This window comes from Ziziphus jujuba, chromosome 6 (assembly GCF_031755915.1).
Source record: "Ziziphus jujuba cultivar Dongzao chromosome 6, ASM3175591v1".
NCBI classification, from domain to species: domain Eukaryota; kingdom Viridiplantae; phylum Streptophyta; class Magnoliopsida; order Rosales; family Rhamnaceae; genus Ziziphus; species Ziziphus jujuba.
In genome coordinates, this window is record NC_083384.1 from 13,612,393 (window position 1) to 13,629,154 (window position 16,762).

At 34.1% G+C, this 16,762-nt stretch overlaps 2 protein-coding genes across 5 annotated transcripts; one reads left to right on the forward strand and one right to left on the reverse strand.

The window, feature by feature from the left end:
- Nucleotides 1–421: 421 nt before the first annotated feature.
- On the reverse strand, nucleotides 422–9,318 carry LOC107430525 (beta-amylase 8). 3 transcript variants are annotated; one of them, XR_009639373.1, is made up of 11 exons: nucleotides 8,670–9,318; nucleotides 7,467–7,697; nucleotides 7,213–7,293; nucleotides 6,819–7,022; nucleotides 5,185–5,379; nucleotides 4,662–4,826; nucleotides 4,113–4,373; nucleotides 3,042–3,254; nucleotides 2,613–2,832; nucleotides 1,672–1,787; nucleotides 422–688 (listed from the first exon to the last, which is right to left on the reverse strand). XR_009639373.1 is itself a non-coding variant. In XM_048464047.2 (10 exons), the coding sequence occupies exons 1-10, from the start codon at nucleotides 9,156–9,158 to the stop codon at nucleotides 1,759–1,761; spliced, it is 2,088 nt and encodes a 695-aa protein (XP_048320004.1). In that variant the 5' UTR covers nucleotides 9,159–9,318; the 3' UTR covers nucleotides 1,167–1,758. The 3 variants fall into 3 exon arrangements, 1 of the variants encoding a protein (XP_048320004.1); XR_007238022.2 differs by lacking the exon at nucleotides 422–688 and adding an exon at nucleotides 1,167–1,551; XM_048464047.2 differs by lacking the exon at nucleotides 422–688 and having other exon boundaries at nucleotides 1,167–1,787.
- Nucleotides 9,319–10,591: 1,273 nt separating this feature from the next.
- On the forward strand, nucleotides 10,592–16,563 carry LOC107430579 (uncharacterized). 2 transcript variants are annotated; one of them, XM_016041428.4, is made up of 6 exons: nucleotides 10,592–11,184; nucleotides 11,994–13,058; nucleotides 13,466–13,660; nucleotides 13,766–13,899; nucleotides 15,428–15,538; nucleotides 16,048–16,563. In XM_016041428.4, exons 1-6 carry the CDS (start codon nucleotides 10,987–10,989, stop codon nucleotides 16,106–16,108), a joined length of 1,764 nt encoding a protein of 587 aa, XP_015896914.3. In that variant the 5' UTR covers nucleotides 10,592–10,986; the 3' UTR covers nucleotides 16,109–16,563. The 2 variants fall into 2 exon arrangements, with proteins under 2 accessions (XP_015896914.3, XP_015896913.3); XM_016041427.4 differs by having other exon boundaries at nucleotides 10,594–11,184; nucleotides 13,745–13,899.
- Nucleotides 16,564–16,762: the final 199 nt, after the last annotated feature.

Below are 16,762 nucleotides of genomic sequence, written 5' to 3' on the forward strand. Positions count from 1 at the left end.
GATAATGGAAATTTGGCTGGAAAGAAAGTTAGTTAGCAACTAACTTTGAAACAAATAAGTTTAGGACCAATTTGTTAACAAAAAAAAAAAAAGAAAAAAAAATTTCAAAAATAATGTCACTTTTAAGTATAGTATTGAGATCTCTTGTAATAATATCCTTTTTATCTATGCATTGGGATATTTGATTCCGTTTTGTATACTCTTAGCCTTCGGCTGCACTTGGGGTTGCTTTTAAATTTCCACTTTTGACTCATAGAAGAACTTGTCATTAAATATAATGTTTAGTAAATCTAAAAGTTTAAAATTTTTTAATAATTTATCCCTTCCAAAAACTAAAACTAAAATCTTAGCAGTTAAAATAATTTTTCAAACTCTCCTTCTAGTATAATCAGAATTTTAAAATTAAAATTACTATTATATCTTTCAACTAATAATTTTTTTTTTATCCATTTATATATAGTAATAATATATATAGATATTATATACAATTTAATCATACGCTAAAATTTTAATCTTATAACTTTTAACAATTTTAAAATAACAATTTACCAACTACTATTCAGATTGTTAAAAAACCTGCTTATTGCTTCAGCTAATCTTTTGCTTATTTTCCAAACTAAGCCTTCAACTCTTTCTGAGTCTCAGTTGCTTGTGGTGCTGCATGGATTTGGTTTTCGGCTCACCTCTTCTATGGTTCAGCTCACCGTATGTGAAGACGTAAGTGCAGAAAAAATAAAAATATTAATAAAAAATAAATAAATAAAAATTTGAACCATTATTTTTAAGAACTCATTCAAAATTGAAAAGTAGTTACAAAAAACAAAAAAAACAAAAAAACAAAACAAAAAACAAAACAAAACAAAATAATACAAACAAACAAAAATAAAATAAGGCCCTCATCCGTTTGTCTTTTAATTTTTTTCATCCTCATCTATATAGACTATATTTGTTTTTTAAATCCTAACCAAGCATTGTCAATCCAGCAAAAAAAAATCTAGATTCCAAAATAAAACCGACTACCACACATGATTAAATTTCTCATTTTACTAAACCAGTAATAATATGATAAATCCACAAATTCGCTTAGAAGAAATAACCTGATTATCAAATTTCTTCAATACTTTGACCAATAAAATTACAATCTTAATGAACTTGTATACTAAAACTTCAATAATTATATATCCAGAATTTAAACTATGGAATAACATAATTTGTTTACATGCTAAAACTTCAATGATTACATATACAGAATTTAAACGATAGAATAACATAATTTGGCCAACGGTAACATATCTTTTCATTTTTCATGTAACACTTCCAACCCGCATTCAATTATGCCAGGAATTATAGCGTACTTAAAAAATAAACAAATAAAATGATTGATGTTCTACACCATTCAAATTTCAGTCAATGGTACAAATTCTCGAAGAGCTTTTCTAGATACATCCCCGACATTAAAGCACTTTACATTGTTACCCTAAGAATCTAAAACCTGCCTCACCCCTATCAAACTCCTGGACAAAGTATTTACCAACTGCCTCTCCTTGGGCACTAGATGACAGTTCATAATATAAAGCAAAGTCAATAAGAACTATAAAAAAACCAGACAAAACTTCCTTAAGTTGGGAAGCCTATGCTGATGCTTTTAAACCAAAACTAAACCATCTTTACCTCTCTAATTTCCCTGATGTCAAGCAGTTGAGATCTGCTGTAATCGTTGAACACCATCCCACACAAAACAGAAATCTCACACACTTATCAGGATACAAGATCACCTGCTATTTCACCTGCAAAGGATTAATAATAAGCATTATGAAGAACTCACTAACTCACACTCATGCATCTATATGTCTTATTTTTATTTTTATTTTTTTCTGTTTCTGTTTCTGTTTTTAACAATAAAATTAAAGATAAATAGTTTTTACCATTACAAGCAATGTGGAAGACCACAGGTCAAGAGCAGCTGTACCTAGGAAGTTAATTTGTACGATCAGACAATCTAATCATCGTTGAGATCTTGTAGAATATTTTTACAATTGTTAGACAGAGACAAATCCATTTCAGCATTTTCCTATTTCTCTCATTTTATTCTTTTACCATTACGATTACTAATAAAATTATTTCTTTCAATGTTTTTCCTTTACCCTTTGAAAATTAGTGGAATGATGAATGCACCTATTGGCTATTACCACACTGGAAATAGTTAAGACTTAATGTCAGAATATTGCTGCCAGTGCCTATTTACAAAGGTACAGTAATGATATGTTTGTCCATACCATATAATATTAACTAATTAAGCAAGTTGGTCTAGACCGACTTTATTTAGGAAGTAGCTACTGTGAAATTACTTCTTGATATCCAATTACTATTACTGCTTTGTGGTCTAAATTGCATTGAAAACAAGTTTATGAATTGTCAGTGACTGAAATGAATTGATTTTTCATTTTCATGTAGAAAAGGGCTTGAAGTATGCTACATTTCTATTATGCCTCCACAAGTGAAAGGAAGGATATGAGAGTGAATATAATGAAAGAATTTAATTTAATTTTTCATCCATACAACCATTAGTAAAATACCTTCAAGCAAATAGATTAAAGTGAAGAAACCCTTACCATGCATGCACTTTATGAAGTAATCCAACTCTGAGAAGCAAATAGTTCCTTGAACAAGAGGAGATGGCTGATGATATACAAAGAATAAGAAATGATGATGATCAGGATCATTTCTTGGCTTGGCCATCTGAACAGCTCTCATGCATCCTTCCCTATCATAACATGATAGTGCATTTTCACCTGCTATAATCAATCCTCGATCCCAGGCAGAGTTTAAAACCTGTAGGGATATTAGAAAATTTTATCAGCATGATTAAAGTGGGAAAAATAATCCATATAGTCCAATCATCCGAACTCTTAACATTACTTGAGTATAAGTTTCAAATAGTAGGAAAAACCAGGGTTTACTCAACATTGACTTATGTTACAGGATGCTTGCAATACCCAATACAGTAAAAAACTGAGTCTTAAAAGTAAGGAAGCCATCACCTGCCAACTTAAACTTTCTGGATCAGCCAAAGCTTCATCATTATCCTGACTGGAAATCTGCATGCCTGGGCAAACAAATTTCACTGTCACAGAATATTTCCTTAAAACATCAAAAACTGGAGCATAACCATCCTGATTTGTAGGGTTGTAGTATCCAGAAGTAAGCTCTGCTGCATGACTAGAAGTCCTGTACCACCAATAAACTGCTGGAACCTGCACATAGGCGTCTTTTCAAGTATTGTACTTCATGCCAATGCCATTATGTTGAACCATTGATAATGTGAATCCATTTAGTTTTAGTTCCTAAGTCAAAAGCTTGATGTATAAAAGACAAAAATGCCATTCATCTTCAATTAACAAATATTCACCCACCATCCCCATGTTGGACATCGGACCTTAATTAGCCAGCAATCACTGAATAAAACCTTATTATTTGTGCATTGGCATTCCAATAAAGCCCATTCCTTTCCCAGGTTCAACTGATAAACCAAAATCTAACTTCATTATTCAAAATTCTTATTATTTTTAAAAATAGATAGGCATGCATACATTTCTCAAAAAGATTAGACTCCTTAACAACGCTCTTCCAATACCATTTAATTATATGCTTTATGATCTCCTCTCCCCCTTCCTTTGTTTCCCTTCTTTTTCATCCAAATATCCAAACATACCATTAGTATCTCATTTTTAAGACAGCATCTGAGCTTTTCTCAACATGCCAAAAGTCAGTTCCTATATGAAGTAAGTATTAGGTGGTATCATCTAATAATCACTCACAAGTTCCCTTTTATTTCATCATCAATAGCCCCATTGATACATCAGTTAACATACAAAGCCATGTCCATTATCCATAACACTAAAGATTTGAGTAACCAGTAATGGTTTATGGACTTACTTTTGAACTTAAATACTATCAAAAAGTGGACCTTGGATTGAAATGCATGACAAACACCAGAAGAAAATACACAAATACATGGCAGACACCAGAAGAAAACACTATCTCTAGCAAGTACAAGGAATCAACATACTAAAACATTAAATGAGATTAGATCACACTGGACACCCTCTTACCTTAACAACAATTTTTGTTTCCTCAAATGCAAGGCTTGCAAGAGACAAAACATTATCTGCATGGTCAATTAGTGACTGGGCATACCAATTGAGGAAAAATCTCCCATAATAGCTGTCATAATCACCTCTTTCACAAAAAAAGCCAGTTTCATGTGGCCTAGAATTGTATTGACCAGAATTATCAGGTCCCCTAGCCCAAAATGAGTGCCCACGCAATTTTGCTGCTTTCCTAAGACTTTGTTGTAGGTATTTATCATAGCACTGTCCAAAAGTGACCAACACAAGTTCAAGAAATACAACATAAGATTAAATGTTGAAACATGGAGCAATGCAGGCTTTGAAAAAATTCATGGCATACATAAAATCAAAATGCACAGAACCTCAGCCAAAAAATTGGTAACATTCTAAGGTAGCAGCTTTTGAAGAATAGATGGTTAAGACTCCTCTCAATAAATTAAGTTGCACATATATGACCATGAGGCTTCATGATAGACGATGAATTCAATAGAAGTGACACATGGATAAAATGGAATAAGCTTCTACAGATACCTGGAACTCACCGATACCAGGATATCTCCATCCCATTCTTTCTGAAAAAGATGGATACTTAAGCTCCCCAGATGCTCCAAGTCCAATTTCTACTGCACAAATGAGCCCCTCAGCAAACAGGTCATCAAACTCGGTGCGGAAGCTTCTCATGAAATCAAAATAGACCTGCACATTGATGATAATGAGATAAGTGAGCCTACAAAGACAGTAGGCTGTCCCATATATGGGATAGTTGGGATGGAAAATGTTATTTGCATCTGTCAAGCCAAGCAGGGTTCCACTCAGTTGTGTGTGTATGTTTACCATCAAAGAAAATGAACCTACCAGCCCTAACCACCTAGGAGATCTAGCTGACAAAAATAGGTCCAATGCATGAATGAAGTCACAACAAGCACAAACATTTCAAATTAACTATTTATAAAATATTTAAATGAAAATAAAAGATATGCAAATATATTATAAGTTTTATGCTCCATTGTAGGAAAAGAATGATCAGATACCATATGATCTAATCTTTCAATACCTCAATAGCAGTCCTTCCTAGTAAAACCCGTTCTTTGTCAATGCCCCAAGATAGACATTCAGTATTCCTCCTCCCTTCACGATCAGTGAAGAATATGTCTTGATTGTCCTTTCCAATCTCTAAAACCCACTGCGGAATTGTGATCAGTGCATCACCAGCCTCACTTCCACCATATTCATGAAACGCCATTACAACCTTCAAGAAAATAGAATTTAGATATCACTCCAAATGTAAGATGCCTCAATAAACATAGACAATTCTTTATAGAACTGTGCGAACAAGACGGATTCTCACAAGAAGTTAGAATCTCACTCTAGTAGATGGCAGTAGAAGACACAAAATAAACAACAATGCAACATAAACTACTTTACTTATCCAAGGAAGCAGTGACTCTTGTACTTGAGATACCAACAAAAACATGCACTATAGCGATGTTTGTACAAATTATATGTCTAACCTTTTCCTTTTGAACCACTCAGTATAGAGATAAAATATCTAGGAATGGAACTTATACATGTATTAATTACAAAAATAAAAAATAAAAATCAGAACCTTGAAAACATAGAAATACTTATACACATTAAATCAGCACCATAGACGTATAAAAATACTTAGGCTTATAAGAAGGTTCTAATTCTGTTGTAAAACAAGACACAAGAAATTCTCAAAACTAGCACCCTATATAATACCAACTACCATGTAGTAATACATAAATATCTCAAGAAATTTGTTTCTGTATAGAAAATAAAGAGCATATATAATTTTTCACAAAATAGTATGGTAATTCACATACAGCCTAGTAAGGAGAAAACACAACAAACAGACAAGATTGCACGAACCCACTACCATGTAATTGAATATAACATACTGCTGACCAATGAATTGCATTTTTTTTTTTTTTTTCTTTTTAAGAGTGTTTAGATTTAGGTAGCTCCATTTCATGGAAATATGCTCATTCAGCACTTTTACAATAAAATAATCTTATCCAAAACTGACAATTTGATTGAATGAGGATACTTTATTGTCAGCAGGTTCACTATCTACTCCAAGAAACAATACTAAGAAATCTACAAGTCATTTAACAGAGAGACAGAATTTAGTGAAACATTCACAATATGCTAATTTCATTTCAAGAGGTAAGAATGAACGAGAGCATATGTGCCGATGCATTCTTGGGGTTTTTATGTTCGTACAAGGAAAAGGTGCAAATTCCTTAAATCCACGAAAATTTAGTAAGCAAATCCTTATTTTTTTTAATCTTACAAAATGTCTTGAATCTGCAAATTAAGTCATTGATACTAAGAATATGATAAAACGCGCATAAACACATAAAATATCAGTCAACATCATAAATTATAATATATATACATTCCGGCTATAGTGGGCTTGCATGCGTATGTTATGGTGGGCATCACCCCATTATATCCGCCTGAGTGATAGGCAAATATAAGTAGGCAAAGTTTACCATAAAATGCACATGCAAGCTCAACATAGCAAAATTTAATATATATATATATATATATACACACACATATACACACACACACATATATATATATATATAGATATATGTATATACATATATAATGTCTTTGTGTGTGTGTGTCTCTGTGTGTGTGTGTACAAAAAACTACCTGCAATTTTAATTTGAACTCCCGTATGATGTTGAAAAGATCTCTATAACCAGACCAAGTGTATTTTTGTGGGCTCCAGCCTTCAACGATTCCCCACCAACAATCAACAACAACACCATCTACATTTAAAGACTGCATATGACTTAGCTGCTGTCTCACACCTTCAGGATCAACCAACTGGCAGAAATTATTGATAACACCAGTCTGCCACAAAATTCCAAAGATTTATATTTATATAGATTCATATACAAAACAAAATGAGGTAACAAGGAATGGATAATTACCCCCAAAAAAAACAAAAAAGAAGGAAATAAATTTAAACAGATATTGAGTGCCTGCCAGCGTTTCCAAACCCCAATGCAATTTAATTGAAGGAGCAAAGTCTCAAACTTACTGCAAGCATTACATACACAGGAACATAAGGTGTGCCTGTAAAATCATTCCCATGCTCCCCGGAATGAATATCTTGCATAAGCTGTACCAATCAAAGAAAAATCAGAATCTAGCATATTTTCAAATCTTCTAGATAACTAAGTAAACTAAATAACATTTTTCAGAGGACCCAAAAGAAAAAAAAAAAAAAAAAAAAAAAAGAACCACACACACTTTATAAAAGATTTAATTCGTGCAATGAGTCAAAAATATTACTTGATCAGCCTCTAGGCATTCAACCGAATTTATGGGGCTGGTACTAGCATATTTCTCATTCTTTGTATCCCTCTCTGCTATTACAACAGAATCAAGAGATGCTGGTGACAAGCTCTCATCAATTCTGAGCACCGATGGTGGCTGACTGTCTAATGTTGCTTTCACAGAGCAATTCTTCAAGGAACTAGCTGAGAGTGGGCTTTCAACTGACCTCAGAGGATATGTTGTTGTCTGCATAATATTATAAGGAAACAGATGATTATTTAGAACAGTACTCAACTATCATGCAACAAACAAAGTTCACAGGATATGCTATTGTCTTCGTAATATTAAAGGCCACAGGTTATTAAGCAATATAATACTCAAGTTTCATGTAAGCACGAAAGTAAATGCATTTGCATGATAAACACGTAGCTCAAGTCCACTGCATAAAAACAAGTTAAAAAAAACATAACAATTAGGTAATTTGATCAAACTATTGTGTTTTCCGATCAGCTATGGCAACAAATTAGTTATCAACGTTATATATCTGACACTTTCTCCATTTAACATTTTTGCCAGTCTAATGCACTAATAAAAGCATCATGCCATAAAAGTATCTACCAAAAGATAAGGATAGTCACAGAAGGAAAAATTATAGTTCAAGACCTATGAATAGCATACATAGATACTGAATTTTGAATGTTTGGATTCAAAAAGGTCATAGTTGTTCCCAGTTTTCTTCTTTTCTCTTGTTCCTTCTCTTTTTTCTTCTATTTTTCTTTAAAGCTCTGAATTAACAAACTACCTTACTAATTGACGTGATAAAAAAAAAATAATAATAATAAAGAAATAAAGAAAACAAAATCATTAATGAACTAATAACGCGGTTGCTGAATTTCTGAAAAATCCTGATCAAATATTTGGATTAAAAAGTCCAATCCCTAAGAACAATAATGAATTTTCTCTTTCATTGTTTCAATATCAACCACCCAAACCTCTAAAAAATTAAAAAACCCTTATAGCTTAACATAACTTCTGAGTGGCCGAGGAAATGTATATATACAATCGACAATCAATTTTTATTTTTATTTTTTCTTCTAAAATTTCAGCTTCCTTTCTTTCCCAATCGATTTTCTCGGCGACCAAGCATTAAAATTACCCAGAAAATCGCCACAAAAAACTCAAATTTAAATTATTAAAAAAAAAAAAAAGTGAACGAACCAGTTGAGATGGAGGGGGAGACTGTCTATAGGTGGTACCATCGGCCTCGACGACCCATCCGGCTTCGCGAGCCAACGCCGCCAGCACGTCATTCATGTCGGCGCGAGCCGGGAGAGGGAAGTTTCCGTACTGTCTGAGCCCAGCGAGCATCCGGCTGGTGATGGCTCGGCGGTGACGCTCCCGCAGCTTCGTCCTCTCCTTCTCCTTCTCCCTCTCTCTTTTGCCCTTCCCGGCACTCGAAGTTGCGGCGGCATCCGCAGAGCTGGCGCCGGAGGCAGTGCCCATTCCGGCAGCCGCAGCAGCAGCCGCCGCGGCAGCAAAACCCCGGGGCCGGCGAGTCTGAGTCTGAGTCTGAGGCTGTGACTGGGGCTGGAGCTGGTGGGGCTGAAGAGGGTGGTGGGGATGGGGATGGGGATGTGAATGCGACAAGTAGTCGGAGCTCTGGTCGCTTTGGGGGTCCAGATCGTTTCTCAGGCTGTCGTCGTTCATGTTGTTTTTGTGTCGTTTCCTCCTTTTTTCCTTTTTCCTGTGAAGTTTTAACGCTCCGGAGAGCACAGCTTTTCGTTCAACTTCGACACAGTCTTATCCCGTCGCTTCTTACTGTTTTACTGTGTAGCATTTTTCTCTTTAATATTGCCACTAAATATTATTATTAATATTATCATTAATTTTTTTTTTTTAATGTCAGAACCACTAAAAATATTTATTATCTCCCTCCTTCTTCTTCTTCTTCTTCTTCTTCTTCTTCTTCTTCTTCTTTTTTACACCACTAAACCCTAGATAAATTGATATTTTGATTCTTTTTTACACCACTAAACCCTAGATAAATTGATATTTTGATTTGTAAGTGAAATTTTAAATATATATATATATATATATATATTTGACAAGATTATAGTTTAGATCAATATTAAAATTGATATTTTAAAAAAAAATATTAATTTAATTATGTATGTATAATTGTAAAATTGATATTTTTTTAAAAACATATTAACTTTGGTACTGATCAGCATGTAAATTATTCATAGTATAATCTTATCTTCTATATATATATATATATATATTCAAATTTTTATTTTATTTTTTTGGTTTTTCGTGATCGAAGGGGTATTTCTATACTCTCAAAAAAGTAGAAGTTCATATATACAAAATAAAAATGCTGTTCGTATATCTTATAACATCCCAGCATAATCAAAGTTTAGCATTATCTTATAAGAATTATAATAGTTTTCTAAGAGATACTCAAATGTAAAAAATATCAAATGAAAACTCAGTTAACAAATTATGCATACCCATATTTAATAGATTGTAAATTCTGGTATTATTAATACCATTTTGGAAAGAAATTACAAAAACTATCCACATAGTTAGAAATTGTTTAATGTCTTGATTTGGTCAGTTCTACTAATTTATAGTTTGGGTTTGATTATATTGTTTTCCTAACATAATTGTAACAATAAATAATCTTTATGTGAAAAATATATGTACAAATGAAAATTTGTATTTAAAAGAAAAAAAAAAATTTGGTGAGAGCCAGCCATTCATGTCTTGCATATACATATATATATATATATATATATATATATATAAGATGTCACTAGAAAATGCAAATTTCTTATACATCACAATGTTTGAATCATATGCGTATTGGATATGATTGAATTATTGTTCTCACTGTCATTTTATTTTTAAAATATAAAAATTTGAAAAGGTAGAGAAGGGCAAGCAAGATTGGGCTCCATCACTGGGCCCATGACCAGCTATGTCTGTCAGTCAATAGTAAAAGGAAAAGACGGCCCAAAAAAATTGTGTCACTTTCTTTATTATCCCAAATCCCAATCACCCCCCACCTCATCAAGCAAAATTTAAAAAATAAAATAAATAAATAAAATTTGAATCCCACAAAAAATTTATAGGCCTAGAAAAAGCTCCACAATTTTATTTTTTATTTTTTATTTTGCCTCTTCCTCCATGAAAACTCACTCACTCATTCGCTTGGACTTAAAAGCCTTTCGTTTCTACATCTCTCTGCCAGTTACTCTGTCCCATTCTCTCAGCCACTGCCACACTTCTCTCTCTCTCTTCTTTCTTTTTTGGTTTTTTTTTTTTTTTGGTATAATGTAAAACTATTTCAGTGAGATTGTTGAATGCGATTCAAAATCCGAAAATGTTCATCGTGAACATATCCGCGGCTTCATCTAGATCCGAAATGCGTGGTGGGTTCGATGTAAATTCGAATCGCATTTGAAGGTACTTTTTTTTTTATTTTTTTATTTTTTTTTAAATCTTGGGGGTGAAGAGGCATTGGAAGGGAGAGATGGGATCCAGTGGTAGCAAAGCGACGTCATCGTCGTCCTCGTCGTCGTCGACGCCGTCTTCGACTGCGACAACAACATGGTCTTCGTCGTCTGGAAGTGGTAGTGGTCGGAGGGGTCGATCTAAAGGGCACAGAGTTTTCCAATACTCTTGTCTCGGAACCACTTCTCGATCTCACGAAAGCGACAATGATGACCAGGTTCACCATTACTTCTTTATCCACCCATTTTTCGAACTTTAGTCTCTGTTTTTCTTTTCTTTTTCTTTTTTCCTTCGTTTTATTCTTATTTATTTATAAATTTTTGTGCTTGGATTTTTTATTTTATTTTATTTTTTTATCAGCAATGTGGAATTATTAGTATTGTTCTTTTGTTGGGTTGTTTGCGAACTGGGAGTTTGTTTTTTTTGGAGGGGTATATTTGTTGTTTTGGTAAGTATACTGCGTGTGTACTTTCAGATAAAATCTTCACCTTGGTTAGAAATTGTTAGATGTTAATATTTGGCATTGTGCATATTGTTGGTAAATAGAAAGTTTGTCGTGGTGAAACTTATCTGAGAAGAAAAAAGCAAAAAAAAAAAAGAAAAAAGCAGGATTTTTTTTTTTTGGGTTTCTAATCAGAATTTAATTCTATATTGTGTTGACCCTTTGAAAATAGGAACTTTAGCTACAGCAAGATGCACTTACACAGAAGAAGTAGAATATGCAACCGCTTTGAAAATTAAAATTTTGTACTTCTCTGCTGTTGTAGATTTTGGACCTCCTTAGCCTTATTGAAGCTTTCACATGATTACATATAATATATTTGCACAAGTAGAATTTTGTTTCATTTATTTTTATTATTATTATATTTTGGTTTTTAGATGCTTCAAGCAACTTATTTTCTTTCCCCATCGTTAGAATTCCATGTAACTGCAAGTGTATCAATTTTATTTGTTTAGTAGTCTAGCATGAGGTCAATTGGCCGAAAGTTCTCAAGGAACTAAAGTGGTGTGTGATTCATGATTCAGGTTTGTGATCCTCGGAATAAAGAAAATGGAAGTAATTCCCTGTACAGAAATCGTAATGGGTCTGAGTCAGATCAAGAAAAAATTGAGTGTTACAGAAAGGTCAAGGTTGAGAAGTCTGATGAAGTGCCTTCTATATCTTCAAATGTGGAGTGGGGTCAAGGTAATCTTACCGATTCTGCAGCCAGAAGTGGTAGTAGCTCTGCTCGAGCTTCTTCTAATCAATCCTTGCATCCTTCTAGTCGCTTCCTCTCTCGCTTTAGTTTCATTCCAGGTAATGTAAGCTTCAGACTAAGCAGGGCAACCAGTTTAGGGTCATCCAGATCTTATCCTCTTCCTTCAACAAGTGTCACAATATTGAACAATGAAGACGAGGTTCAGCTACACACAGGATCTGCCAATGGTTTGGCTGATAGAGATGAAAGTCCACGAAATAACAACCGGCTTACTACTTCACTGAGTAATCAAAGGCCTACACTTTATTGTGAAGATACTTCTGCTAACTTGCAACTCGACACTCCAGCATCTGTTTTTTCTGACAACTTGGGAGATGAGCAGACAAGTTCTTCTACTCAAGATGTTGTTAGACATGGTGATTGTATGGGAGTGGGGTTTGATATAAACTCTTGCTCTCAAAGAACTCATACTGAAATGGAAAGCATTGGAACTAGAATTGCTGATAGGCATGCTGGAGCTAGAGAACCTGTTGAGCGGAATGTTCGTTTTAGTAGAACTCTTAGTGTGGGAAGACTACGTGATAGAGTTCTCCGACGATCATCATTGTCTGACTTCACATTTTGTCCCATGCAGCAAGTGGGAGAAGTGAGAGAAACCAGTCAGGGTAGTGGGACACAGGCTTGGGGGGATGAGTCGAGAACCTTGGCATCTGAAGGTAATGGGGTAACCTCCCCAAATGTATCTGGTTATCCTCCACCTAGTATGTCTAGCTCATTATTTGGTATCCAAGATTATGAGGCAGAAGCATCGCAGTCAAGGGAAGCCAGGTATCATGATCTACTGGAACATAGGTCGAATTTCCTTGAAAGGAGAAGAAGGATACGATCCCAGGTTTGTATGCATGCATAATTTTGTGGTCTAGTGTAAGACATAATGAGCACTAAGCAGAACATAAACAAATTAAGGCTTATCACTTCTTTGCTAAGCTTTATAATTATTAATTTATCATCATTTTACTATTTTAAACCCAAATAGAGCATTTAGCAAATACTGTATAGGTTATAATCTGATTGGATCCCAGCACCTCTCTCCTTTTTAGGACTTAAAAACATACCAAGTCCAAAACCCTGCAGTTGGTAAGGATGCTGTATTCTGCTTTAGGCAGAACCTAATATTATTTATTCTAGATGGCATTTTTACAATATGCTATGCTAGATACTTCTTCCAGGCCATCTTTGTTTTATTCGTTGCTCGATGTCATATATTGAGTCCGGTTAATACCATGTAAAATGATGCAGGTTCGTGCTCTTCAGCGGTTGGGAAGCCGTTTTGAAAACCTGTCTGGACATGAGAGGTCTTGTATTGTATCTGGACAACATAGAACAGGCCGTTGTACTTGTCGTATGAGTAGCCGGGATTCCCATGTAAATGATGAAACCAGTGCAAGGGCTAGCATATCAAGAATTGTCATGCTCGCTGAGGCTCTGTTCGAGGTAACCTTCATGTGTGGTTGGCTTTGTGATGGTCGTTTTTCCTATTTTTGATATAAGTTGAATCTTTGTACCTAATTTAATTAGGTTCTGGATGAAATTCACCAGCAATCTGTGGTTTTATCCTCCCGACCTTCTGTATCTTCAATTGGATCTGTTCCTGCACCAATTGAAGTTGTTGAATCTTTGCCTGTCAAGTTATACACCAAGTTACAAAGACAGCAGAATGAGGAGGCTGCACAGTAAGTACCAAATTCATTGACTCTTTGGCTGCTTTGGTATTATTTCACTACACAATAACAATGGTGGTAGTTTAATATTAATTTTCTTTTTTATTTTACTAAACAGTGTTGATGTGCCTTAAATTTTCGTTTCACTATTATTTCAAATGGCTGGTGGTGTTGTGTGAAATGTGATTATTTGGAGGAATAATTTTATAAATGCAATTCATAAAAATGTTAGCTTATATTTGCCATATCCTTGCATAATTAGACACCAAAATGTTGTGTTTTCCTTTTGCTAATTAATATGGCAGTTCTGTTTAGATCCTTTTTCAGGTCTTGATTCATTTAGTACATTTTGATTTTTGAGTCCATATCCTGTAGTCTCTTCCTGTCTTGTATCTAGATAAAGTCTGGCAGTTGCATTTTCTTTGTGGTCAATTATACAGATTGTTGAAGGGAATATGGTACGTTTGTGGTTAAGCAAGTTGAGGGGTAGGGATGTGAAAATATCCTGAGGGAAGGAATGGATAATGAGGGTTGTTTTGTCATGGAAGGTTGGAGGGGTTGAAAGAATTTGTCCCCAGGGTTAGGATGGCCTGGATGGCATGAGGGTTAGGCCAGCCCCATATAGATATAGATACAGATATAGATATACGCATATATTTATTTGTACAAATAAATAGTAAATTTTCTTGTGTGTGATATGCTAAATTTGTAGTTTTAATCATGTAACTTTGTGGAATCAGTATTTATTGATACTACCTATTGAGAGTCGTTATATGGTCTATTGCGAAAGCGTTCAGCTATTGGAGCATTGACCTATGTTTCTTTGGAAAACGACCATGTCTCAACCCTCTTTTCTACAACCCTGGCTGTCAAATAGTGGTAATGTTAATGATAATTGTATGGTAATTAGAACAGTAGAACAATAGCTTATTGACTTGTGTGGCATGCCAAGATAATGTCATTTTTGTGAGTTGGTAAATCTGACTATAGATATAGATATATATGTTCTTAGTGACACATTTTTTATCCTAATAAATTATTGAAGTCCTTTTGAATAAATATGTGTTGACATTGATGCTTTGAAGCTATTGTTTGTTAAATAGCAACCCATTATTTTTCTTCAATTTACGATAAATTTATTCGATGTGGTACCTTATTTGTACTGAACAACCTTGATTTTTCCTTTCCGTTGGGATAATTGTATGGTAATTAGAACAGTTGAACGATAGCTCATTGAATTGTGTGGCATGCTAAAGTAATGTCATTTTTGTCAGTTGGTAAATCTGACATCATATTAAATAAATATATATATATATATACACACGTTCTTAGTGGCACATTTTTTTTTCCTAATAAATTATGGAAGACCTTTTGCATAAATATGTGTTGACATTAATGCTTTGAAGATATTGTTTGTTAAACGTAGTTTTGCAACCCATTGTTTTTCTTCAATTTACAATAAATTTATTCGATGTTGTCTTATTTATACTGAACTAACCTTCATTTTTCCTTTCCCTTGGGGACTCCTTCAATTTAATAGATGTTATATATGCCTTGTGGAGTACGAGGAAGGAGACAGAATGCGAATATTGCCTTGCCATCATGAATTTCACAAATCATGTGTTGACAAGTGGCTAAAGGAGATTCATAGGTATAGAACAAATTTGCTACTTTTGGGTTGTTCTAATATTTCTAATCTACACACACTCTTGCGCACACATGCTATCGTTTCTTTTATTTTTCTATTCTGTTGGGATTGCTGTTCTAATTACATTTTATGGGTGTTTATTGGTTTAATTTATGGTTTGTTCCATAAGCAGTCAAATTATGTTTCTTGACCTTTTGAAGTCTATCAATCCAAACTAAAGGTTGATTTAATGAATGATAAATTTTCGAGATCACAAGATTCCATGAATAAAGTAAAAAGAATATGAAGCTGCTCATGTTGTCTATATTTCATGGTTGTGTGCTTGTCGAATCATATCTCTAACGCTAGATCAAACGATTCCATGAATAAAGTAGAAGAATATGAAAGCTGCTCATGTTGTCTATATTTCATGGTTGTGTGCTTGTTGTATCATATCTCTAACGTTTATGATCGAAGGATATCAGTATATCTGCTTGCTGCTATTTTTTATTGCTTATGTGTATGATATGCAGGGTATGCCCTCTTTGTCGCGGGGATATATGCAGATCTGATTCACTGCCAACAGAGAACTAAGTTGGTGAATACCTACTTCTCAAAGATCTATGGAACTCTTGGGAATCAAAGCTTTCTGCTTTTTGACAATGAAAACTGATTCTTTTTTAGCATGGTGCTTGGAAGTTCAGTCCTCTCAGATGATTATATCACCTTTGACAATGAAAAACTGATTCATTTTTAGCATGATGCTTTGAAGTTCAGTCCTTTCTGCTAATTGTATTTTCATTCCCAAATATAAACTAAAATTGTTTAGTGTATATAGAAAGCTGGTAGAAATAGGCTGAACTACTTGAGATCTGCTTTTTTGGCCATAGCCTGAATTCGGGGAGAGACGTGGAAGAGAGGTTTGTTTCCAATGGAAAAATTACTGTGAATATGACAAAGCCAAAAGCTCTGTTGTTGTATTACAGCTAAGTTGTATCATTTATTCATTTAATGCCTCGCAGATTCTCTGCCGGACCCATTTTTTCACAGATTGTGGGCTAATTTTCACATATTTTATTTGATTTTATTTTCACATGGGAGAAGGAATATGAAGTTTGGATGTGGAAAATTTGTATTACTAAGGAAATGTAACGTATTTACTTGCAGATAAAGGACACACACAAAAAAAAAAAAAAAAAAAAAAAAGCGCTTGCATAAATTGAATTGAGATTGATCCTCCAGAACCTG

Excerpts from the sequence above, each read along its gene's own strand:
- LOC107430579 (XM_016041427.4), top strand. The coding sequence starts at position 10,987 with ATGGGATCCAGTGGTAGCAAAGCGACGTCATCGTCGTCCTCGTCGTCG. Across the intron at positions 11,185-11,993 it reads AAAGCGACAATGATGACCAG|GTTTGTGATCCTCGGAATAA; the intron begins GTTCACCATTAC and ends TTCATGATTCAG. Across the intron at positions 13,900-15,427 it reads CAGAATGAGGAGGCTGCACA|ATGTTATATATGCCTTGTGG; the intron begins GTAAGTACCAAA and ends TCAATTTAATAG.
- LOC107430525 (XM_048464047.2), bottom strand. The coding sequence starts at position 9,158 with ATGAACGACGACAGCCTGAGAAACGATCTGGACCCCCAAAGCGACCAG. Across the intron at positions 3,255-4,112 it reads AAACAAAAATTGTTGTTAAG|GTTCCAGCAGTTTATTGGTG; the intron begins GTAAGAGGGTGT and ends GCCTATGTGCAG. Across the intron at positions 1,788-2,612 it reads CTTCATAAAGTGCATGCATG|GTGAAATAGCAGGTGATCTT; the intron begins GTAAGGGTTTCT and ends AATCCTTTGCAG.